Genomic DNA, 25,064 nt, shown 5'->3' on the forward strand with positions numbered 1-25,064 from the left:
TCAGACGTCTTTTCAGCTTCACTCTGTGTAACTGGGATGTGCTGTGCGATCTTGGTAGAGTATTGACCGTGGTTTCCACCTCAGATGGCACACACACTACAGCGCCGTGTATAGCTGCCTGTCGACCTTTGGGAAGTGTGATGATCTTAGCAAATGGCAGTATTTTGGCCAAAAGTTGTCTTTCCAGCACATTCAAATCGCAAAGCTCTGGGGGAATGGGCGCCAGCTCCATGTTGTTAGCCACAGCGATGGATGATTTGTGTCCTGCTTTTAAATGTGAATCACAGTTGTGACAAATCCATTCTTTGGTCCTTTCATCTGGTACGGTGCATTGTTCAGGGCCTTGACAGTGATTGTTGCACACATGGACATATTTCCCTGTCAAACAGGCAGCAACAATGTGTAGATTCGTCTTATAATTGCTGTGAATGCAATGTTTCACTTGGTTAGGGAAAAGGGTGCGATGACACATCGTGCACACAAAAGTTGGCCCAGCTTTAATGCATTCATGGAAAGTGGATATAGCTGTCTGCATTAGGCTGTTGTCCACTGGTTGACTGCATTCCCGCATGACATGAGTCCATCGTCTATATTTCATTCTTATTTTGAAGGCACATTGCATCTTATGGGTTATGCGAAAGTCTGCTTGAGTGTGACGCTTCATTTTCATGTAACTCATGCAATGTTGCAAGTGACGTTTTCTGAAAGCAGGATCATTATGATATTTTCTGGTGAGGTATTGCTTCTGCTTCAAGTTGAAATCGGCATTTGTCGCATATTTTCTGGTGATGTATTGCTTCTTCTTCAAGTTAAAAATGGCATTTGTCGCATATTTGCTGGTTGTGTATTGCTTCTGCTTTAACTTGAAACCTGCATCTGTTGCATATTTTCTGGTGATGTATTGCTTCTTCTTCAAGTTGAAATTGGCATCTGTCGCATATTTGCGAATGATATATTGCTTCTGCTTCAACTTAAAATCGGCATCTGTTCTGTATCGGCTGGTGATGTATGTCGTCTTCTTATTGGTGACAGACATCTTTGTAGCCTTGAAACCACGCCTTCTTTCATTTCTGTGTCTTGTCTTCAGTTTTTGTTGTTGCTGTGCATTTAATTTGGAAAATGCCTTACTGTCCTTCCATATGCCCTGTGAGGATTTTGCATCAAGTGACCTTGGAGAATGCTTGCTGGCTGGGAATCCAGTGTGTGTTGCATCTTTGGTCATCTGTGTCACTTTGTTCTCCACATGCTTTCCATTATGTGGTTTGTCAGATTGCACCGGTGGGGACAGCAAACCATCTGACAGACGTCTTGCACGATGAAATGAGACTGGCATGAAGTCGTACTGCAGTCCATCAATAGGGCCTCTGTTGTCTGTAAGGAGCAATTCATACAAATTATAAATCCTTGCCTCCATATCACTCAAATGTGTAAAAGTGATCATAACAGCTTTTCCTTTTCCAGTGGCAGGAAGTCCATCCTTATTTCGACTATGAGAATCAAACAGTCCATATCTCCCAGACTTGTCTCTGAACAATGCAATGCAATATGGCACTACTATAAAAAGTGCATGTGTAACATCTGCATTGAGGCACTGTAGTCTTGTGGAGAGGTCAACAAACCAACCTTGGTTGTCACTGTCTACCGTGGCTCTCACACATCCCGATAACACTGGAGATTTAACAACGTTATATTCATATTTTTCAGTGTTGACTCTGAGGGGCACTTCTTCCATTGTCAAGTGTTGGTGCTGATAGACATTTCTTCGTTTTAACTGTTGTATTGTTGTGCCATACAAGCTGTTGCCCTTCAGTATTTGATCAAGATCATCCTTCCTCACATCATCAAGCTCACTGTGGTATGCCAAAAATGTCAGAGCCATGCATGTACACTGTTTGTTCCTTAAACTTCCATAGTCATGATGACCCTGATGAAATGATGCCTGCACAGATATCTCACTTGGTACGCATGGTTCTTGCATGCCATGGTTTTCAGAAGTGCCCATCACACTGTCAGTGTGCTCTTGAACTTGACACTTAGTTGAACATGGGAATGACACCACAGGTTCACTATGTACCTCCTTGGCACATTCACTTTCACAAACCTCCATTTCCACTATGCTGCTGTGGGGCTCTGGATCCCAAAAACGTGGGTCTGAAAGGTGCAGTTTAGTCCAGCGTATCTTTGCAGCTTTAGATCTCTTTCCTTTAGATGGCATGATGATATTCACACAGCTCTAATTTTACCACATGACAGGAGGCTTCACATTTGCATAACTCTCTTTACTGAAAATCTTTACTGAAAATCTCCACAGAAACACAACAACCAATCAGAAAAAAGTCAGTCTATGACATCACTTCCTCTTTCTTTGCTGCTCCAGCCTGGCACAGGTCAGAGTATTTTGCCTCTCCTGATTACTTTTCATTCTTCAAACGGTCGTATTTTAATAACTGTAAATCCTACAGCGAAGAGCTTTATATTGTGAGAATCACAAGACCCAGACCTACATTTTGATGCATAGTATGTCTCTGCAATATTAACAATGAAGGCAAAGTCGCAGTTTAGAAATTGCCCTTCAAATGTGAGCTATGCAGAGTGGAGTTTCAATGAATGTCAATGGACGGCGTGAGTTGCAAACAAATGGTCATATTGTGAAAACTATCCGGATTATGGCTTAGCCGTGGACATTTTTAGTGGCAGCAGGGATAGCTGAACGTTTTGATATAAGATTTGTGTAGGTGGGCCTGAAAATGAGGGAGTGGTGGCAGTTTAGAAATCATGTCCTGATTTTTCAGCTTTTGCCAGCTCCCACTCTAGCTTTACCATTCATTCCTATGGGACAACTTTCGCCACAAGAACGACGATATTCCGTGAACCATTCGGCAAAACGTTCCACAAAGTGATAGCAATCCGATCGGGAACAATCTGCACGTTTTGGTAAATTTTTGTCTATGTAGTGTAAAAACTGTGGGAGGAAATTTGGCTATAATAAGAATAACTAGAATGTGTCGTTTCTGAAGAAACCACAAGATGTTGGCTTGAAATCTGATTGGCTGTTGGTGGCTCCACCCACTTTTTTGAATTTTAATCCCATTCCTCCAGTGACCAACTGCGCCAAGTTTGAAGACTGTGCCAATCAAAGTCTAAGAGAAGCGGGAGTTAGAATTTTTCCCATTTAAATACATGGCTGAAATTTGATTGGCCGTTGTAGACTCCGCCCACTTTAATACATTTTGACCTTTGTCACACACTGACCCACCCTGCCGAGTTTGGGTGCTGTGGCTTAAATACTGTGAGAATGTCAGCTGTTTGAAGGTTTCTTATTGAAGTCAATAGGGAAAATCTGATTGGTTGTTTGTGGCTCTGCCCACTTTTTAGCGTCCCCAAAATGAGATATACATTGTCACAGTCCTCTAGTGACCAACTGAGCCAAGTTTCAGAACCCTGCCATTAACAGTCTAAGAGCAGCGGCAGTTTGAATTTTTCCCATTTAAACAAATGGCTGAAATTTGATTGGCCGTTGTAGACCCCGCCCAATTTTTATACATTTTTGACCCCAGTCACCCAATGACCTACGGTGCCAAGTTTGGGTATTCTGGCTTAAATATTGTGAGAATGACAGCAATTTAAAGGTTTATCATTGAAGTCAATAGGAAAAAATCTGATTTGTCGTTGTTGACTCCGCCCACTTTTTCAATTTTTGAAGCCAAAGTAATCTATGACCTGATTTCTGAGATTTGAAGCCCCTGACATCAATAATGGCAGCATTTTTCAATTTTCTGCATTTTTTAATTTTCCCATTGAAATCAATCAAATAAATCTGATTGGTTGTTTTTGGCCCCGCCCACTTTTCTGAATTTTAATCCTAATCCTAAATTGTCCAACTGTACCAAGTTTGGGGATCCTGCCATTAACAGTCTAAGAGCAGCGGCAGTTTTAAATTTTCCCATTAAAACATATAGCTGAAATTTGATTGGCCAATGTAGACTCCGCCCACTTTAAAACATTTGAATTCTAGTCACCTATTAACCGAATATATTAAGTTTAACAACCCTGCCATTAACAATGTTGAAATGGCAGCAATTTTAAATTTTCTCATTGAAGTCAATAGGGAAAATCTGATTGGTTGTTTGTAGCTCCGCCCACTTTTTAATGTCCCCAAAATGTGACAGAAATTTTCAGGTTGACCCCATGACTAAGTGACCCAAGTTTGGTGAGTTTCACTCCGAAGCTGTATAAGTGACAAACGTTTGCATTTTTCCAATAAAACTCTATGGGAGAAAAAAAGAGGTTTTCGGGGGCCCGCCCCAGGGGCCCGGAGGGAGGGATCGGTTCACAAAGCACAAGCAAGATACTCGGGTATGTGCCGACCAAGAGTGCAAAGTTTGGTATTGATACTCCTAAATCTGTGGGAGGAGTAGCAATTTGAACGTCTCATTGTAGTCAATGGGGAGAATTTGATTGGTTCTGTGTGGCCCCGCCCACATTTTCGGGTCTCCGAAATGTTCTAACAAATTGCGCGTTGACCCCATGACTAAGTGACCCAAGTTTGGTGACCTTAGTTTAAAATCTGTGCGACTGGGAGCGATTTGAAAATTGTCCCTGTCAAAGTCAATGGGAAAAACATGGATTTTGGGGGCCCTGTCCCAGGAGCCTGGAGGGTGGGATCGGGTAACAAAGCACAAGCAAGGTACTCGGGTGGGTGCCGACCAAGTCTGCAAAGTTTGGAATTTGTACTCCTAAAAATGTGGGAGAAGTAGCAGTTTGAAGGTCTCATTACAGTCAATGGGGAGATTTTGATTGGTTCTGTGTGGCCCCGCCCACTTTTTGGGGTCCCCGAAATGTGCCCAAAATTTTCGGGTTGACTCCATGACTAAGTGACCCAAGTTTGGTGACTTTAGCGTCAAAGCCTGGCGAGTGGGAGCGATTTGAAAATGTACCCTGTCAAAGTCTATGGGAAAAAAGGGGGCTTCCGGGGCCCGCAACGGGGGCCCCAGGGGTGGGATCGCTCCACAAAGTAATAGCAATCCGATCGGGAACAATCTGCACGTTTTGGTAAATTTTTGTCTATGTAGTGTAAAAACTGTGGGAGGAGTTAGGGTGGCAAATTTGGCTATAATAATAAGAATAACTAGAAAAGGTACAATTTCTGGGGAAATTGTGTGATGTGTTCTTGCCTCCACCAGTAGCTTACAACTGGAGTGGGCGGAGTAACTGGGTGGAGTGTAGACTCCGCCCACTTTTATAAATTTTGACCTTTGTCTCACACTGACCCACCCTGCCGAGTTTGGGTGCTGTGAGAATGACAGCTGTTTAAAGGTTTCTTATAGAAGTCAATAGGGAAAATCTGATTGGTTGTTTGTGGCTCCGCCCACTTTTTAGCATCCCCAAAATGAGATATACATTGGCACAGTCCTCCAGTGACCAACTGTGCCAAGTTTCGGGAACCCTGCCATTAACAGTCTAAGAGCAGCGGCAGTTTGAATTTTTCCCATTTAAACAAATGGCTGAAATTTGATTGGCCGTTGTAGACCCCGCCCACTTTTTAATTTTTTTTGACCCCAGTCACCCAATGACCTACGGTGCCTAGTTTGGGTATTCTGGCTTAAATACTGTGAGAATGACAGCAATTTAAAAGTTTCTCATTGAAGTCAATAGGGAAAATCTGATTGGTGGTTTGTAGCTCCGCCCACTTTTTAATGTCCCCCAAAATGTGACAGAAATTTTCAGGTTGACCCCATGACTAAGTGACCCAAGTTTGGTGACTTTAGTTTAAAATCTGTGCGACTGGGAGAGATTTGAAAATTGTCCCTGTCAAAGTCAATGGGAAAAACGTGGATTTTGGGGGCCCTGTCCCAGGGGCCCGGAGGGTGGGATCGGGTAACAAAGCAAAAGCAAGGTACTTGGGTGGGTGCCGACCAAGTCTGCAAAGTTTGGAATTTGTACTCCTAAAAATGTGGGAGAAGTAGCAATTTGAAGGTCTCATTAAAGTCAATGGGGAGATTTTGATTGGTGCTGTGTGGCCCCGCCCACTTTTTGGGGTCCCCGAAATGTGCCCAAAGTTTTCGGGTTGACTCCATGACTAAGTGACCCAAGTTTGGTGACCTTAGTTTAAAATCTGTGCGAGTGGGAGCGATTTGAAAATTTACCCTGTCAAAGTCTATGGGAAAAAAGGGGGCTTCCGGGGCCCGCCACGGGGGCCCCGGGGGTGGGATCGCTCCACAAAGTAATAGCAATCCGATCGGGTACAATCTGCATGTTTTGGTAAATTTTTGTCTATGTAGTGTAAAAACTGTGGGAGGAGTTAGGGTGGCAAATTTGGCTATAATAAGAATAAGAAGAATAATAATAATATACTTGTGAGATAATAGTATGTGGTCTTGCTATGCAAGAACACATAATTATGTGTTCTTGCTATGCAAGAACACATAATAATATATATGTGAGATAACATTGTGGTCTTGGATAACATTATGTGGTCTTGCTATGCAAGAACACATAATTACTCATATTCAGTTTGTAACCTGCTCCTAGTTTCAAACTTTCTTTTTTTTTTTTTTTTTATGTGGATGCGTCCCTAACCAATGATATATGATGGATCTGTGTGTCCAGGGTGCTGCTGTCTTCTCCCCCTTTAAACTGTCTCCAAAAATATATACAAATAGGCAAATTGGCTCCCTACGAAATTGACCCTAATGTGTGCTGTGTGTGTTGGGGGTTGAGCCCCTATATCACAGCCACTGACTTCCCAGGGAGACCCCCCAGTCATGCAACTATCCCTGAGTTTTGAGTCCCTGTGAAAAAGGGCATTACAAGTGTTTCATTGCTTTCCTCCCTATCTACAGAGTTGACAAATGTGTTACATTCAGGAGCAGCAGCAGTTATGTAAAGGACTTGTACACTCTCTGCAGAACCAAAATGGTAGGAAATTGTGATAAAGACTATTTAGACAGTTGCCTAAATTTGCATTTAGAAAGCAAATTGACAACAGTACAACAAGAGCCTTTAAATATGCCAAACCTCTTTCATGAAAGGGGTTGTCTGGTTGCAAGAAGAAAGAATAGATTATTATTTACCTGGCAGGGCTCCGTTTTCCTGACTGCATCTGTGACATCAAGTCAACAACACATAGCTGCTGCAGCCAGTCAGTGGTCTCTTCAGTGCTCTGCTGAGGCCAGTGACTGGCTGCAGCAATCACGTGTTGTCAATGTGATCTCACCGCTGCAATGAGGAAAACATACACACACACGCATACATAAATATGTGTGTGTGTGTGTGTGTGTATATGTGTGTGTATATGTGTGTGTGTGTGTATATATATATATATATATATATATATATATATATATATATATATATATATATATATATATTATTTGAAGGCACCATTCCATGGCGCTGTACTCAAATCTAAAAATACAATAAACAAGAAACTATTAACAGACTGGTACATAGGGGTAGAGGACCCTGCCTGCAAGAGTTTACAATCTATAAGGGAAGGAGATAACACAGTAAGTGAGGGTATATGCTGCTCATGTGGCTATGAGGTGGCAGCAGGCTTATTGCAGGTGGTAGGCTTTCCTGAAGAGGTGGGTTTTCAGGTTACTCAGCCTGATGGGGTAGTGAGTTCCATGCTGTGTATTCCACAGATGCACAAATCTTAATCTTCTCCTGATACTAAAACATTTGTGTGTGAGATATATATATAGATAGATAGATATAGATATAGATTTACATATAGTGTGTGTTCTTACTGACCAGAAAAAAAGGAAAGAACTTCCACTTTCCATTGAACTATAGCCCCACTCTAAAATTCCCTTCTATTAATCCCATATGTTTGATAATTTAGCACCTGAAGGTACTCATTTCTATTAGGTCTAGAAATGCCAATTATAATACTGGTTATATTGTTGGCTGGCCTGTGTGCAATGTGTAGAACTCTTCTACTTAAGTAGGGAAGGTAAGTGATATACCTGTAATGTGGTTACCATTTGAACAGATTTGTTAGGTTTTCTCTTCTAATCTGTCAGTCCATGTAGTGAAGTATCTTAATGTTCCAGGTCACCCATTCCACAACCTTCATTTTCATTTCATTCTTGTGCTGTACCAGAGTTGGTGACCATAACCCATCGTCGGAGGATGCGAACATTAGTCATTGGCAGTATTTCAGGTGATTGGTTTCTGCCATATGTAATTAACACTAAGCTTCTTGGGCTACTTTTCACTTGTCTGTGTAATTCTATTCAGCACAAAATTTATATCATTTCTGTGCATATGTCACTGTCTTTGTCATCTATAAATGTATTATTGATTAACATTCATTATCTTTGTATTGGTTCTGGGGTTCACATCTCAATGCTGTTTGTATGACTGGGTCTTTTAAATTATTTTACTTTCTTTTGTCAGCAACAGAAATAAAAATGCAGAGCATCATATATATGCCGTATTTTTCGGACTATAAGACTCACCTAGGATTTGGAGAAGGAAAATTAGAAAAAAATGTTTTCCATCAGACCTCATATTGTCACGGCTGAGGATGGGGAAAACCCTCAGCCGTGCGATGCCAGAAGATGTTAATGGCTGCTCGGCCAGGACGACAGAATTAGGGAGCAGGTCACCTCCTAATACATCCCTAATCCGTCCCTAACTCCTGTCTGCATGGGCCGACCTTAAAGGTAGGAGGGGCCATGCTCAGGAACCTCGGATCCCTACTCACCCTCCGACCGGTCCATGAACTAGGAGTAGGGTAAGACGACCTGTTCCTTCTGGACACGGAGGGACAGGAGTCTCACTGGCCAAGCTGCAAGGAATGGGGGAACAAATACAACATACAGATATGACATGCGAACTAATGTAGTTCCAAACGTACCTGTCACAGTCACGCTGACTTGAACCCATGCATGACTACTAATGTCCACAAAACACTAAGGGACACAGCACACATATCACACAGGTAACCAGGACATCCATAGTTCCAATAAACAGATAACAATTGAAAACCTCAACTGAACATCATGACATAAAACTTAAACTTATGACCACAAGGGTTGCCCCCACTTGCAGGTGAAATAACACAGGAGGCTACTCCAGCTAGTCATGGCTGAAGTACCCCTCAGACTGGAGATAACCATGAGGCTTTATAGGCCCAAGTAGTCACACCCACACAGACACACCCAGTGTTCGCACACACAGAAGGGAATTAACCCTTCCAACACCAGGAAGTGTAGTGAGACCACATAAAAGGAAATACACACAAATACTCACTGCAGCTGTTACCGTTGACAACGACATGTGTGGCAAACGTGTCCTGGGAGCCAGCCAAAAGGCCGAGACACTGCCACTACATGTACTAACACCAAACGTTGCCACGGGCAGCCACAGATAAAAGGAAAATGTCAGAGTGCACACCAGACATTCAGAGTGCATAAATACACACACAAACCAAAGGCAACCGCACACATACCTGTTGTCCGCGGCAACCGCACTTGAGGCAGACAGCAAAGTGCCCCCAGCTGCGGTCGACACAACAAACCAAACCGCGGGCAACTGTATGCGCCCCCCAAGGAGTCACGGCCATAAACATGGTCGTGACACATATCAAACCCTCATTAGTCCCCCATTCTTGATCAGACCAACCCCCCCCCCCCCCCACGTCTATCAGTTTCAGATTAGACCCCCCAGCCTCCATCAGCCTTTAGATTAGATTAGACCCCCAGCCTCCATTAGCCTCTGATCCGACCCCCCAGCCCTCATTAGCCTCAAATCGGCCTCAGATTGAACCCCCATCACTCCTCAGATTAGAGGTTTAAAAAAATAAACAAACTTGCCTTGCTTGCTTCAGATGGCGTGCATATCCAGGACTCGCCGCTCCCCGCATTGCTTTTTCTGGCCTGTGCTGTACTCTGACCTGACGTCGCACAGTGTCAGGTCATAGTGCGTGCCTACGTGACACTGCGCAGCGGGATCCGGAAGACGACCAGGGAGGCTGAGTACAGCCAGTGCAGCACTGCACTCGCCTCCCTGTGCCTTCCATTATGGAAGCGGTCATTAGCATTCAGACTAGAAGTCGCACCACCACTTATGTGGGGGAAAAGTGCGTCTTATAGTCCAAAAAATGTGGTACTTTTTTTTTTATTTTTTTTTTTGGGGTGGATGAAGAGGGTAGGGTGCAATACATTATTAAACATCGTGCAATATACTAGTCAATCTCAATAAATTAGAATATCATCAAAAAGTTTATTTCAGTAATTCGGTTCAAAAATATACTACATAGATTAATTACACACAGAGTGATCTATTTCAAGCATTTATATCATTTAATGTTTATGGCTTACAGCTTAGGAAAACCCAAAAGTCCTTTTCCCAGAAAATTTTAAATTGTATAAGACCAATTTTAAAAATATATTTTTTTAATACAGAAATGTTGGCCTATTGAAAAGTATGTACAGTTGTGCCCTCAATATTTGGTCAGGGCTCCTTTTGCATGAATTACTACATCAATGCAGCATGGCATGGAGGCGATCACCCTATGGAAGCCCAGTTCGCTCTCTGGCGGCCTTCAGCTTGTCTGCATTGTTGGGTCAGGTGTCTCATCTTCCTCTTGACAATACTCCAAATCAAGCACAGTGATACCGTGGTTATTAAACAAGGTATTGGTACTTTTGTTAGTGTGGTCAGGTGCCAAGTCATGCTGGGAAAATAAAATCTGTTTCTCCATAAAGCTTGTCAGCAGGGGGAAGCATGAAGCACTTAAAATTTCCTGGTAGATGACTCTGATGACTGTGGACTTGATATACACAGTGGAACAACATCAGCAGATGACATGGCTCCCCAAACCATCACTGAGTGTGGAAACTTCAAACTGGACCTCAAGCAACTTTGATTGTGTGCCTCTCTACTCCTTTAGACTCTGGGACCTTGATTTCCAATGAAATGCAAATTTTTCTTTAATCTGAAAACATTACTTTTTCTCCTTATCCCAAGTAAGACTCTTCTGACGTTGTCTCTGGGTTATGAGTAGCTTGACACAAGGAATGCCACAGTTGTACCCCATGTCCTGGATAAGTGTGTGTGTGTCTGGGTGTGGTGGCACTGATTCCAGCTGCAGTCCACTCCTTGTGACTCTCCTCCAAATTCTTGAACGGCCTTTTCTTGACCATTCTTTCAAGGCTGTGGTTATCCGTTGCTTGTGCACCTTTTTCTACCACATTTTTTTTTTTCTTGGCAATAACCTTTTGTGGCTTACTCTCCTAATGGAGGGTGTCAATGACTGTCTTCTGGACAACTGTCAAGTCACCAGTCTTCCCCATGATTGTGCACTGAACCAGACTGAGGAACCATTTAAAGGCTTAGGAAACCTTTGCAGATGTTTTGTGTTGATTAGCTAATTAGAGTGTGACACCATGAGTCTACAATATTGAACTTTTTCACAATATTCAAATATTCATTAGTTGTAAGCCATAATCATCAACATTAGGCCAGTTTCACACTGGCATTAAGCCTTTTTGGCAGGCTGTTCAAGAAAGGGAACAGCCTTGCCGGATCCAGATTACCGTTTGCACACGTGCTGCTGGAGGTCCGCCCGGACCCCATTCACTATAATGGGGATCGCCTGGAGATCTGGCCGCAGCACGGCGAACATGACGAAAGGCTGTCGGACAAAAAAACGCTGCGTAGTACAGATCTGGCAGGCTGTTCCCCTGCTGGAAAAGCTTGATGCTGTTGTGAAACTGGCCTTAAAAGAAATAAGCGCTTGAAATAGATCATTCTGCGTGTAATTAATCTATATAATATAAGTTTCACTCTTTTAATTTAATTACTGACATAATTTAACTTTTTGATGGTATTCTGATATATTTAGATGAACTAGTGGTATGGTTTGAGCACCATACACACTAATGTAAATGCTTCATAATAGATTGATATATAAGGCCCAGTATAAGCAGGTACTCTGACCAGGGACTCACTACCCCAATATAATATGAACTGAAAAGCCATTTTGATTTTTTACAATGTCACTTCAAGACTGAAACCCTGGCCAAACCTTTCCTGAAGTAGCCTTCACAATAATGGTTTTATGAGATAATCAGTATCCATATTATGTAAAGGGAATCTGTCATCAGAGAAGGACCTACTATTTAAATCATGTTTTACAGTAGTTTACCTTTTTTAAAAAAAAAAAAATTATGTCACTATATTTTTAGGACAAAAATCCTAAAATCTTGAAATTTCCACTCTGACCCTGTAGCTTCTTAATAGGTTGACACTTCTTTTATAAAGATCACTCCACAGCAAGCATCTCATAATTATCAGCCAGGATTACCATGAAAGGTAACCGCTATATATAGATGACACAGGATCAGAACATTTACAATAGGTGATAGTCACCTCTCATGTACTCCCTCCTCCTCAGGTTACTAAGCATTCCCAGGAAAGTCGCCTGTAAAAGCGGGTCTCCAGGTTTCTGCAGCCTTGTAAAACATATCTCAATGCTGTTAAAAGCCGCTCAGGCTAAATGGACATCTTCATATTAATGTACAAAAAAACTGAATAAAAAGTCATGTCTCGTTTTAATAAGGAAAACAATATAGGTTATACATTTTCTTTAACAAAATTTTTTTTAGTTCATGTATTTCGTCATCGCCTATTTTGCTTGTTGATGGTGTCTACCATGTAAGTGGCCTAAATTTGACTTAGAAGTAGTTTACCAGCAGTGTTCTCCTATCTTAAAGCAAGTACAAAGTAAACAGACTGTTGTTCTTGAAGTAAATGCACTTAGTAGAAAACTTCTTTCAACACTGGCTGGGCGCCAATGACATGCCCTTCAGATCACATAAACTTCTCTCCTATAGGCCAACAATAGAGGCTCTGTGGCGAGATCAAGGCTCTCTTGTTTTCATGGTGTCTTAGTCATTGAATTCAAATGAATGTAAAAACCATTTTAAATGGACTGTCGTTCCACAGCTGCTATCTGAGAAGAATGGACAAATTCCATTCATTCGCTGATAAAACAAAAACAACAAATTGCTTTCCTCTTGTGGGATCCTATCTGGAAATGACTAGCACAACCTGCTGCCACGGCTGTTATCACATTTTGTATCCCATAGAAAAGCCTCATTGACTAAACCCTTACAAAATGAACTTCACCCAACATCAGTTCTTTACTTTCATCCTGCGTTTCCCCCTTAGTAGGATATATCTATAAATTTGTCATTGCTGTGAATTGTTGGTTTTGCTTTGTTAGAGACTCTCTGAATTACAGTTCAGTGGCATTTCTCTTTCTCTTTTTTACATTGTTTATTTGTCCCTAGGACGCCACTTTATGGGGGGGTGGTGAAGATGTCATTAGGAGTCTGTCAATTACTGCTAAGACTGTCCACATGTCTACTAAGCTCAGAAAAAGCTGAGATTTAAATAGTCTGTCACGTCATTTTCGCCTATATAACTAACAGCATTGCCCCATAGAAGATTGCAAATGCATTCCAAATACATACTCGTGCACTTTGTGTCTTTATTCCATGTCCAAAAAAAGTACTTTATTCTGCTGGAAAACCACTCCCAAATGCCTGGCTGGGCAGGGTTTGCTGTTTTCAAGTGCCCAAACCAAACTTAAGAAGGGAGTGCTGGTCTTGTTTGAAAGCTGACATTTCAAGCTTTCAGACTATATCAGAATCACATAATTTTATATCCATTATATCTGAAGATATAGCTGATATATCGAGTCAGGAGTAAAACCTGTTTTTACTTTCACTTTCAACTGCATTCTCTGCCATCCCGATTTAGCTATATCTTCAGATGGATATAATGCTGTTATTCTGATATTGTCTGAAAGCTTGAAATGCCAATTTTCAAACAAGACCAGGCCCATATCTCAAGCTGCTACCAATCCCAAGATACAAGCAGCTAAAATCACCCTCCCCTCTTCTTAAAGCTGGCTTGCTTTGGCCACTTAAAAATAAAAGCACTTTTTCTGAACATGGAATAAAGACACAAAGTACACACAGATATGTTTGGAATGCGTTTACAATCTTCTGATGGGCAATACTGTCAGTTATAGAAGTGAAAATTACATGACAGATTCCCTTTAAATAGATTTTCCAGGGGTACAATACTGATGACCTGTCCTCAGGAAAGATAATTAATATCTGATCGGTGGGGTCAGACTCCTGGCACTTCTGCCAATCAGCTGCTTGAAGTGGCCGTGGTGCTTCGGTAAGCGTTGCAGTTTCTTCCTAGGCCAGTGACATCACGTTCATCTGTCATATGTGCTATGAGAAGGGTGCAGACTCTTCAAACGGCTAATCGGTGGGGGTGCCAGATGTCGGACCCCCACGATCAGATATTTTATGACCTATCCAGATGATAGGTCAAGAATATTCTCCTCCCATAAAAACCCTTTTAAGCTCCTACATCAACATTTGCATTTCCTAAAGAAGTTTGCTTTGTCTGTATATTTATGCAAAGTGGGGGGAAAAAGGCTTCATAATCTGTTTCACTAATACCTTTATTCTCTGTCCGCACTTGTGTACTAATGAAATAATGGATGCATCTGCACCGGTATGTGGCTGGCTTTACTTACCAAACACTCAGCTTATATACACCACAAACTCACCTATACGGAGCCTGTACACAGTCTGTATCATCCACTAGATGCAATGCTGTAATATGATGTGATGGAACATGCCGCTTCTTACTGTGACATTTGTGCAAAAAGTGTCTTATTGAGCTGTTGATAAGAGTGATTGATTAGATTCACCACTAGTAATAGATTTTGTTATATAATCCATGTTTCATGCTTCAAATTTTTTTCAGGGTTGGTGTTGATCCAGATGAAGACCCACCTCCAACTAATGACAGTTTTCAAGTATTACAAGCAGTAAGTGACTAAGCTGTCCGTTTTGACTTACGGAGTAAATGTTTACATTTTTAGGCATCAGTCAAACAAATGTATTTTCAGTCCGTGTCCGATCCACATTTTTTTGCTTGTCACTTGTGGACCATTAATTTCTACGGGGCTGCAAAAAATGCGAACAGCACACAGATGTCATCAGTGTGTGTCCACATCTGGGCCGCTATCCGCATTTTGTGGATCTGCCATTTGCTGACCACAAAACTAATACAACCGTGTGAATGTAGCCTTAAACAAAGTGGTTGTATAAAACTGTCAAAATGTTGCAAGCCATGAAATGATCTTGAGTGCGTTCTGAACAGAGTTGGTCTACTTTCACACTCGCACTTTGGCTTTACGTTTGTGAGATCCGTTCAGGGCTCTCACAAGCGGTCCAAAACGGATCAGTTTGCAGTCTAATGCATTCTCAATAAAAAAGGATCCTCTCAGAATGCATCAGTTCAGTTTCCATTCAGTCTGATGAAACTGAGCCAAATGGATCCGTCCTGGCACACAATGTAAGTCAATGGCACAATAGAAAACGGATCCGTCCTCCATTGACTTTCAATAGTGTTCAAGACTGATCCGTCTTGGCTATGTTACAGATAATACAAACAGATCCTTTCTGAACAGATGCAGATGTTTGTATTATCTGAACGGACCCGTCCATGGCGGATCCGCACAAAACGAGTGTGAAAGTAGCCTAAAATATAAGGCACATTTCTCACCTTTTGTTTGTAGCTACTTATGTAGCGCTAACCTATTCTACAGAGCTGTACAGAAAATGAATCAACACCAGTCCCTGTATCCAGTGGGGCACTCGCATTGATATACATTGAAGAGTAATCCACTATAAATGAAAAGGTCCAGGTTTGACTTTTAAGTAGCACTACATGCCTAGTAAATCATATAATGAATAGAAGGTGTAGTTGGTTCAGTTACAGTCCATACTGGTACATAATGCCCCGTGCATTCTTATAGGTTAAGGTTAGTAGCTGTGTATTTATTTACCATATCAACCAATTTAACTCCTTTTTTGCACATTATTCTCGCAAAGTAATACCTCATTCACAGTCAGTGTATGGGCTCATGCACACAAATGTATTTTTCGTCAGGGTCCATTCGTGTTTATTTTTTATTTTTTGTGGCCCGTATGCGGAACCATTTATTTCAATGGGGCCACAAAAAAACGGAATTGACTCAGTGTGTATTCCATAGCTGTATGTCTGTAAGTCCATCCACAAAAAATAGAACATGTCCTATTCTTGTCTGTTACAATGAATCTGTAAAAAAATATAAAACTGATGTAACGCAGACATCACCTTTTTTTTTTTTTTTTTTTTTTTTTTTAACGGCTCAGTGTTTTGTGGACCATAAAATACATACGATCGTGTGCATGAGCCCTTTTGGTCCATTAGTGATCGCAAGCCAAAACCAGGCGTGGCTCTAAACACAGAACAGGTGCAACCGTTTCCCCTACACCCGATCTCTGTGGAAGCTCCAGTCCTGGTTTTGGCTTATAATCACTGACCAAAACACGGACGTGTGAATGGGGCATAAAGGGTTAGCTCAAATACAGTTTTTTCTTTTAATAGGATAACCTAGTGCCATGTGCATTGTTTTTTTCTTACATGGGATGGGAAATTACTTTTAGACAATCTGGTATTTAATGCTCATACCACAAGCCTCATTTTTGTTTGTTTTTTGCTCTTGTAGGACAGCGGAATTGCAAATGGAAGTCGCACAAAGCAAGAAAGTGCTTGGATATTTAGGCTTTGGTACAGCTTTGATCACAAGTATCCTCTTTGTTTAATGATCTTGGTCCTTTGGTGTATCGGCTTCTCCAGGCACCTTTCCAATATGCAGAAATACAGTCTTATGATTGTGTTAACAGAGTATCGGCAGCACAAAAGGAACAGAGCACAATTCATTCATTAGATGGATAAAGGAATTGGTATTAGGTATTAATCTGACCAGTTTTCCCAAACATGAGTGCAGCGGTAAGGACACTTCAAGAAAATAGTCTAAAGTAGTAAATCAGTCTAGTAAGTCCAGATAGGGTCGGTTTAATGCTGAGTAGGAACCTATATGGCAGTAAAAAGCTTGTAAACTAATCAAAGGTATTAAAGGGGTATTCCCATCTTATGCAGTGAGGGTATATCACTGTGATAGCCCATCATATTATGATCGGTGTAGGTCTATTTAGACTATCACCAGTCCTGAGAATTAAGTGGGTTCAGTTTAGCACTGTGTTCCCTTCCAAAATTTTCCCTCCACAGCGGCACTTCTGCCTCTGGAGGAAACGGTAGTTGGCGCCATTCATTTGAATGATGCCACGCTGCAGTTCCCTGCAGAGCGGGTGGCTGGAGCACCAGTGGAGGAGATGCAGCACCTCACCAGCACAGCATCCCCCTTGTTCTCAGGTTCTGACCTTTTGGGACCCCCACTGATCATAGTGATAGTTTCTAGTGATATGCTATCACTGCATTAGGCCCAGGTCACAATTCTGTGTCTGGTCTGTGATTTTCATCAGGGATTGTGAGCCAAAACCAGAAGTGGTGCCCCTCTGTTTTTGACCTGCACCAGGTTTTGGCTGACAATCATTGATGCAATACATAATGAGGCTCACCTGAAATGGTGAATCCTACAGTGCTGTGAAGTATCACCTGCGGTTTTTCAGTGCGTTTTTGTGCATCTGGCGGAATGGCGGACACCTAGAACACATGTAAAGCACTTTAGGAAACTTTGACCTCGCTTAACTTATAAACAGGTTAACAATGACAGTGCGTTTGAGTAAATTCTAGCCAATATTGATATATCAAATGACCCCCTTCCCACTGGAAAAACCTGAGCTGAATTCAATATGGCCGATTTCAAAATGGCAGCTGAAATTTTCCACCACCAAATAATGCAGCTCCCTTCCAATCAATACTTTCACCCATTGGAAGTCAAGTTTCTACACATTACACTAGTTTAAAGGTTGTGTCCAGACTTTTGCCTCGCCCTCTATTATGCTGCATTTTTTCTGCAGGAAAACCTGCATGTATTACATACCATGTGTTTGGATAGACTGCAGCAAAGTGGATGAGATTTAAACAAGTACCATCTAAATTCTGCGTAAAAATAAAAGTATTAATTGATCTGCGGTGCAGGTTTTAAATCTGCAGCTTGTGATGTGGATCTCATCCTTTACAAAGCACAGGGTGAAATCGTTATTCACACAGTCAGGGTTTGGTCAGTGATTTCCATCAGTGATTTGTGAGCCAAAAACAGTAGTAAAGCCTACACTGAGATCAGGTATAAGGGAAAGATCTGCACCTGTTCTGTGTTTAGAGCCGCACCTGGTTTTGGCTCAAAATCACAGATGGAAATCACTGACCGAACACTGACGTGTGAAGAAGGCCTAACACATGGAGATTTTGCCACTGCGTTATTGCAGCTTTTGCTGTGTAAGGCCGAATGACCGTGAACCGTCCGTGGTATCCCGGCCTGGAATCCTGCTAACGGCAACCAATGACTCCGTGCGCTTCTGCTCCCAGCAGGATGCCAGGCCAGGATACCACAGACCGTTCACGGCCGTGTGCATTCGGCCTAAACCAAACAAAATCCACAGCGGCCTTATCCTAAGTCTTGGAAATGTCCTCTTGTGTTTCAGTTTTCCTTTTAATCTGAAGTCTCCTTTCAGAGTAAAATCCTTAATTTAGAAAAAAATCAGGTATCTGAAGCCAATGCTGACGCACAGCGGTCCTCCATTAACTTCAACGTTGCCAAGCTGGTGTGGTTTGGTGGCCAAATGTTTCACAAGTCCACAGGTCTACAATGTAAGTACATCAGCGGTTGGGGTAAGGCCACACATTGCTGTGATTTTATGCAAATTTCGGCAAAGAAACTTGAGTTGCATTTAGGCCTCATGCACACGACCGTTACGGTTTTTGCGATCCGCAAAACACGGAACCCGCCCATGTGCCTTCCACAATTTGCGCAACGGAATAGGCGGCCCATTGTAGAAATGCCTATTCTTGTCCGCAAAACGTTATATTTTTTATTTTTTTGCCGGGCCACGGAACGGAGCAACGGATGCGGACAGCACACGGAGTGCTGTCCGCATCTTTTGCGGCCCCATTGAAGTAAATGGGTCTGGCTCGGATGCAGACCAGAACAACTGTCGTGTGCAATGAGGCCTTACTTTTTCCCCAGTCAAACTACTTATAAGCCAATATATATTGGGGTAGATTATCAAAATGACTAATATTTGTATTATTCTAGATTCCACCATTCATTATCCAAAGGGGCTCTGAAAATTTAAAAGTGGACTGATTGGTTGCTATGGGCAACTAAGCCAGTTTTACTTTACCCCAGATTTAATTAATCTCCCCCAATATGTTAAATAGCACATCTGCCAAGTTTGATATCCATTTATTGAGGACCACATTTCTGCTATGATAAATACGTGCGCTGCATTAATGGACCAACTCTAACATGTGTATACAAAGTCGCATGCTAGCCTATACCCAAATCTCTTCCATAAAGCCGAAATAAAATAAAACATTTTCTAACCAATAAAATCCATAGTCTAGTTTTTAGCTGTGGCTACCGCTGTAGTCTCACTAGCATGGAAGTTCTGGTGACTCTGGGTTTCAACAAGCATGTAGAGATGCACCATTTGAGATGGTTGCAGTGGCTCAAACCTGTTTGGAGAGCAGCATGTTAAAGGCAATGTACACAAAATTTCATTCGTTCACAATACATCCCTTTAATCTACACTACTAAAAAGAATTCCCACCTGACTTAAGGAATAAGGGTTCAGTTTTGACCTACATTTCGAGGTCCTCGCTGTCTGGATTCAGTCTGTTTTTTGTTTTGTTTTTTATATACAGAACGCAGAGCAGCTGAGGGAAGATGATACAGATTTTATATTTAATGACGGTGACCTGACGTTAACGTATGGGGACACCACCATTACAGCCAATGGCTCTTCTGGCTCCCACACAGCGACAACAAGCCTCGATGGCAGAAGAACAAAAAGCAGTTCAGAGGAGGCATTGGAACGTGAACTTGGAGGAGACTATGAGATCACAAACAGGGGAACCCGACTAGTGTTTCCACTAGAAGAGAACGCGTAATATCATGCGCAAGTAACACAGTGGAAGGAAAGGTGTATGACCATATGTGGTACCAGAAGTATCTCAGGCCCAGTGTGGAGGTGAAGAGTTGGGTGCAGTTCACACACTAGAAATATGGCCATTTCTCTGGTACTGTCGGAGAACCTACAAGACTATTTTATTTCCTCATCCAATACGGAACCTGAGATTCTTTAGATGTGGCACAGAAATCTGCAATATAATTTGGCTGTGGACCTCTCCATGCCTGCTCCTCTCCTAAATAGCTTAATCCCAACGATATACTTGTAAGGTAGATGTGACTGCTTTATTCCATCATGTTTGACTAGCAGCTTTCGTTAACGGCAAGGAGAAATCTCTTTTGGAAAGTGCCTATCATTTAAAGAGCAAGTGGCAATGTTATGATGACTGGAAGCGTTAACGGATTTTTTTACAAGTCTTGTACTATACAGTATATAGCATCTGAACTGCATGATGACATGGACAGTTTACATGAAGAATAAGATTATTTTTGTTTTTTATGATTTTGTATATGTAGGTCAATGTATGTTTAAAGGGGTTCTGCACTTTCAATTAACTGATGATCTATCCTCTGGATAGATCATCAGCTTCTGATCGGTCGGGGTCCGACACCCGAGACCCCCGCCGATCAGCTGTTTGAGAAGGCAGCGGCGCTCCGGCAGCGCCGCGGCCTTCTCACTGTTTACCGCCGGCCCGCCCGCCCACTGACGTCACGACTTGTATCAAGTAGAGTGGGCTCGGCTAAGCTCCATTCAAGTGAACAGAGCTTAGCCGCGCCCACTCTAGTTGATACAAGTCGTGACGTCAGTGGGCGGGCGGCCCGCCCGGCGGTAAACAGTGAGAAGGCCGCGGCGCTGCTGGAGCGCCGCTGCCTTCTCAAACAGCTGATCGGCGGGGGTCCCGGGTGTCGGACCCCGACCGATCAGAAGCTGATGATCTATCCAGAGGATAGATCATCAGTTAATTGAAAGTGCAGAACCCCTTTAATGATGAAGCATGTCTAATAAATGTAATAAACTGTACGTAGTAAAATGTTACATATTCAGAAATATGACCTAGGCTAGTGAATCAATGCAGTGCACAAGTACATGTTTTATGTTTCTTCATTAATGCGCTGCCCTTCCTACATATTTATACACGTGTTCCAAAATCTGAGCTCAAGCACAATTGCCTAAAAAGCAATTTCAACGTAGTATAAAAGTGCAGAACAAACTGTATACCTGTGAAGACTGCCATGTGGAAGATGCTTGAAATGGAAAATGTACTCCCATGTCGTGTGTTTCATCAAAGTCTGGTTTTAAATATAACTATAAAAGTGCAATATTTTAAGACCTGTAAAATGACCTGAAATTGTACAGTACAATTTATTAAAACAGACTCTTTAAATGCTCAGTAGTTGATTTCATATATTTATTTATTTTTTTTGTCCTCCATGTGATGGCCGTATTTCCTGGACCGAGCAGTGCTCCTCTGATCAGTATCATCATGATTTGATATTGAGCGTTTCATGCCTGACCGCATGTGCAGTACTAACATGATGATGCTGTGAGTTATGGTCAGAGAAGCAGTGTTCAGACCGGGAAACGCAGCCATCACACAGAGAGAGCACAACCGTATGAAACTGTCCTTAAATGCATAAAAGGAAAGAAAAACCTCCTTCACATCAGCGCTATTGATTTGAGTTGTCAACTGTATAACCACTGTCGGTTGCTGTACTTTGAGACAAAATTTTACGCCAGAATTGGCACAAAACAATACGTGTTAGGCCATGTCCCTCTCCTGCCAAACCCACTCCTTCCTGCCAAGCCCCCTGATCATGCAAGGCAGAGAAAGACATGTAGAAACTTACCATGGCCGATTCTAGGCACAGAAACATTAGTAACTCTGGCGCTGTGACGTGATGCCCCCTGGTCAGACCATTCATTTTAGCATCATTATTTATTTGAAAGCGCCATTATTTCCATAGTCCTGTTGTACATGAAGGGAAGGTTACATATACAATAAATATAAAAAAAAATACAAATACGATAAACATGAAACTATTAGCAGACTGGTACAGAGGGGAAAGGGAAAGACAGTCAGTGAGGGTAAAAGCTGCTTATCTGGCCCATTGCAGGTGGTAGGCTTTCCTGAAGAGGTGGGTTTTCAGGTTGCTTTTGAAGGTTCGGATGTTGGAGGAGAGTCTGATGTACTGGGGTAGAGAGTTCCAGAGTATGGGGCCTAGCAAGTTACTAGGTAGGGCTGTTTCTGCTACCAATCTGCCAACTCTGATCTAAAAAGTATAGGTAAATAAGGCCTCGTGCACACAACCGTGTTTTTGGTCTGCATCCAATCTGCATTTTTTCATTCATTTCTATGGGTCAGCAAACCGGGAATAGGAAGTTCTAGTAAAGGGATTGAGAAAATTGCAGCATGCACACAGCCGCTATCTGTGGTGTTCAGACTGCAAAACACATCTATCAAACTGGTGTAACGTAGAACTGGCTTAGTTGCCCATAGCAACCAATCAGATTCCACCTTTTAATTTTTCACCGCTTCTTTGAAAAACGACAATTTATTAGGCCTACGTTTAATAAGAGCTGGAGTTTTACTTGCAGTGCGTTCTGGCCTGACCACTGCTGTACTGTGTTGTGCCCACATAATGCCTTCAGTACAACTCAACACAGGGACACACGGCATTAGCAATCATTAGAATGCCATTTGTTGGTGACACAGGAGCACTGTTTAGTCCAGTCACACGAAACGTATTTCACAAACTAAGGTACTACTGTACAGACAGCGCCCCCGTTGCTCCTAGAGGCTCATTTGCTTATATAAAAACATCATTTTTTTCAGCAATGCGGGCACATATGAACATGGAAGCAACACAGATTCCTTCAGCTGCCAAGCGCACATGTAAGGCTACTTTCACACTTGCAGCAGAGGAATCTAGCAGGCAGTTCTGTCACCGGAACTGCCTGCCAAACATATGCCAACTGATAGCATTTTAAGACTGATCAGGGTCCTGATCCGTCTTAAAAATGCATTGCAAGAACGGATCCGTCTGTCCGGACATACCCCCATTTTCACCCAGGCAGCCCCTATGACTTGAGCATCGGAGCAGTTCGTGCTCCATTGCTCTCCTTTGCCCTGTGCTAAATCGCGCAGGGCAGAGGCATTATTAGGCGTTCCGGTGATGTACCTGGGCTCTCCATGGGGCTGCCAGGAAGCCCGGTGACATCACCGGCACTAATGGGCGGGCTTTAGCGCTGCCCTAGCCAGTAAAACATCCTTGATTGACAGGGCCAGCGTTCGTCTTCTCCTGCCGGCCCTGTGTGCTGGATAAATCTTGTGCCTGCACAGTGCTGTTTAGCCAGCACACAGGGCCGGCAGGAGGAGATGAATGCTACCTGGCCCTGTCCATCACGGATGGCAGGGCGTGACTTAAGGTAGGAGAACGGAGCCTCTAGGAGCAATGCCTAACTTACATATCATCAAAGTAAAAATTGTGCAGTATGTAGATTGTAAGCCCTCACGGGCAGGGCCCTCTCTCCTTCTGTACCAGTTTTTAGCTCATCTTCTTTATGATTAGTGCAATTGTCTGTATTATGTATGTGCACCCCTTATCATATGTACAGCGCTATGGAATGAATGGTGCTTTAATAATAATAAATAATAATAAGGGGCGCATCCATAAGAATAGGAGAGTTAGGATCTGCTGACATTAGCACATTGCTAATGTCAGCCAGTTTAATATGGTTAATTCTGGTGACAGAAAACCTTCAAGGGTACATAGGGGAGGTAACAAGTTGGGGGGGCGTACCTGCACAGACTGACTCTATCCAATCAGTGCTCCCATTTTTAGACTGTGCAGGGAAACCCCAACCCCCCTGTACCCTTACTGCAGACTGCTAGCAATTCATTCATAACTTCTAGTAGAAATAATAAAAGAACGGCACAACATAGAGACCTAAGAATAGATGCTCCAGAATTGTTATTACATGGGGAATGCATGAAGCTATTAAAACAGACATGTCAGGAAGGGTGATGTCATGGTAAGGTGTCATTAAAGAGCTTTCATTGTGGGGCAATGTATGATTTAGGCTTCCGGCTGCCATTGCCATATTTACTTTGTAAGGCACTACCTCACTCATATGAAAGCTCTGTATGTAAAGTAATCTGATCCTGGATAAAGCACAATGTAATGGTGGATTTTATGGGGCTATTATAAATCTGAATAAAAGTAAATTTAATAGTATATAATTATGAAACTTGCTCAACAGATTCAATGCCTGCTACTAGTGCTGGGTTATTTTGTGACTGCTTGGTTTTACGTCAATAGGTTATGCAAACAAGTGTGACGAATAGCACATACATCCAAAAAGGTCACCTGATAGCAGAATTCACGTACAGTGGGAATAGACCGGTATTTAGCACTGCTTTCCCAAAATTCAACACAGATGTAATATTGAAAGAAGCATTGCACTACCCACCATACACTGGTCTCTACTCGCTAGCTCATAGACCACCACTTGTAACATCTGCCATGTTCAAGGGCATTAAACAATGTTTAAATCTGCCTGTATGCTTAAAAGCAGGCAACTCAGCAATCAGATATCTCTATATGACTGCCACGCCATCCATACACGTGCTGCAGGAACAACCCCGATCTGATGGATTTATAGTCAGACATTTCTTCAACAAATCTGCCATGTGTGAATGTATCCTGAAGGTCTAATTGGAATGACAAATAAATATAGGGCACAAAAGCACTGGAGCTGGACAGTCTTTGGCCTTGTAGGGTCGATTCTGCTGATTAAAATAATTCCTGTTACCTGAAAGTTAGTTGCAGCATTCCCAAGAAAAAAAAAAAATGACTCTTAGGCCTCATGCGGATCCGCAAAATACAGATGATGTCCGTGTTGCATGTGTTTTGTATTTTTTGTGGACCCATTGACTTCAGTGGGTCCATGGTCTGCATTTTATGGCCAAGTATAGGACATGTTCTATCCATTTGAGGAACGGATATGGAAGGTTCACAGATGATCAGTGGGTTTTCT

General features: G+C 42.3%; 1 protein-coding gene across 5 annotated transcripts in view; it reads left to right on the forward strand.

The window, feature by feature from the left end:
- Window positions 1-20,448, forward strand: part of SLC9A7 (solute carrier family 9 member A7) — a 108,973-nt gene extending 88,525 nt beyond the window's left edge. For 2 of the 5 annotated variants that reach the window (XM_044284603.1, XM_044284604.1), the window contains 5 exons: window positions 8,108-8,167; window positions 14,809-14,872; window positions 16,601-16,680; window positions 18,600-18,705; window positions 19,762-20,448. In XM_044284603.1, coding sequence (XP_044140538.1) covers window positions 8,108-8,167; window positions 14,809-14,872; window positions 16,601-16,680; window positions 18,600-18,705; window positions 19,762-20,007 — 556 coding nt within the window. In that variant the 3' untranslated portion in view covers window positions 20,008-20,448. Of the gene's footprint in view, window positions 1-8,057; window positions 8,168-14,808; window positions 14,873-16,600; window positions 16,681-18,599; window positions 18,706-19,761 lie in introns of all 5 variants that reach the window. The other 3 variants (XM_044284605.1, XM_044284606.1, XR_006388188.1) reach the window with 2 other exon arrangements.
- The last annotated feature ends 4,616 nt before the right edge of the window (window positions 20,449-25,064 follow it).

The sequence above is a fragment of the Bufo gargarizans genome, chromosome 3 (genome assembly GCF_014858855.1).
Source record: "Bufo gargarizans isolate SCDJY-AF-19 chromosome 3, ASM1485885v1, whole genome shotgun sequence".
Lineage (NCBI taxonomy): Eukaryota > Metazoa > Chordata > Amphibia > Anura > Bufonidae > Bufo > Bufo gargarizans.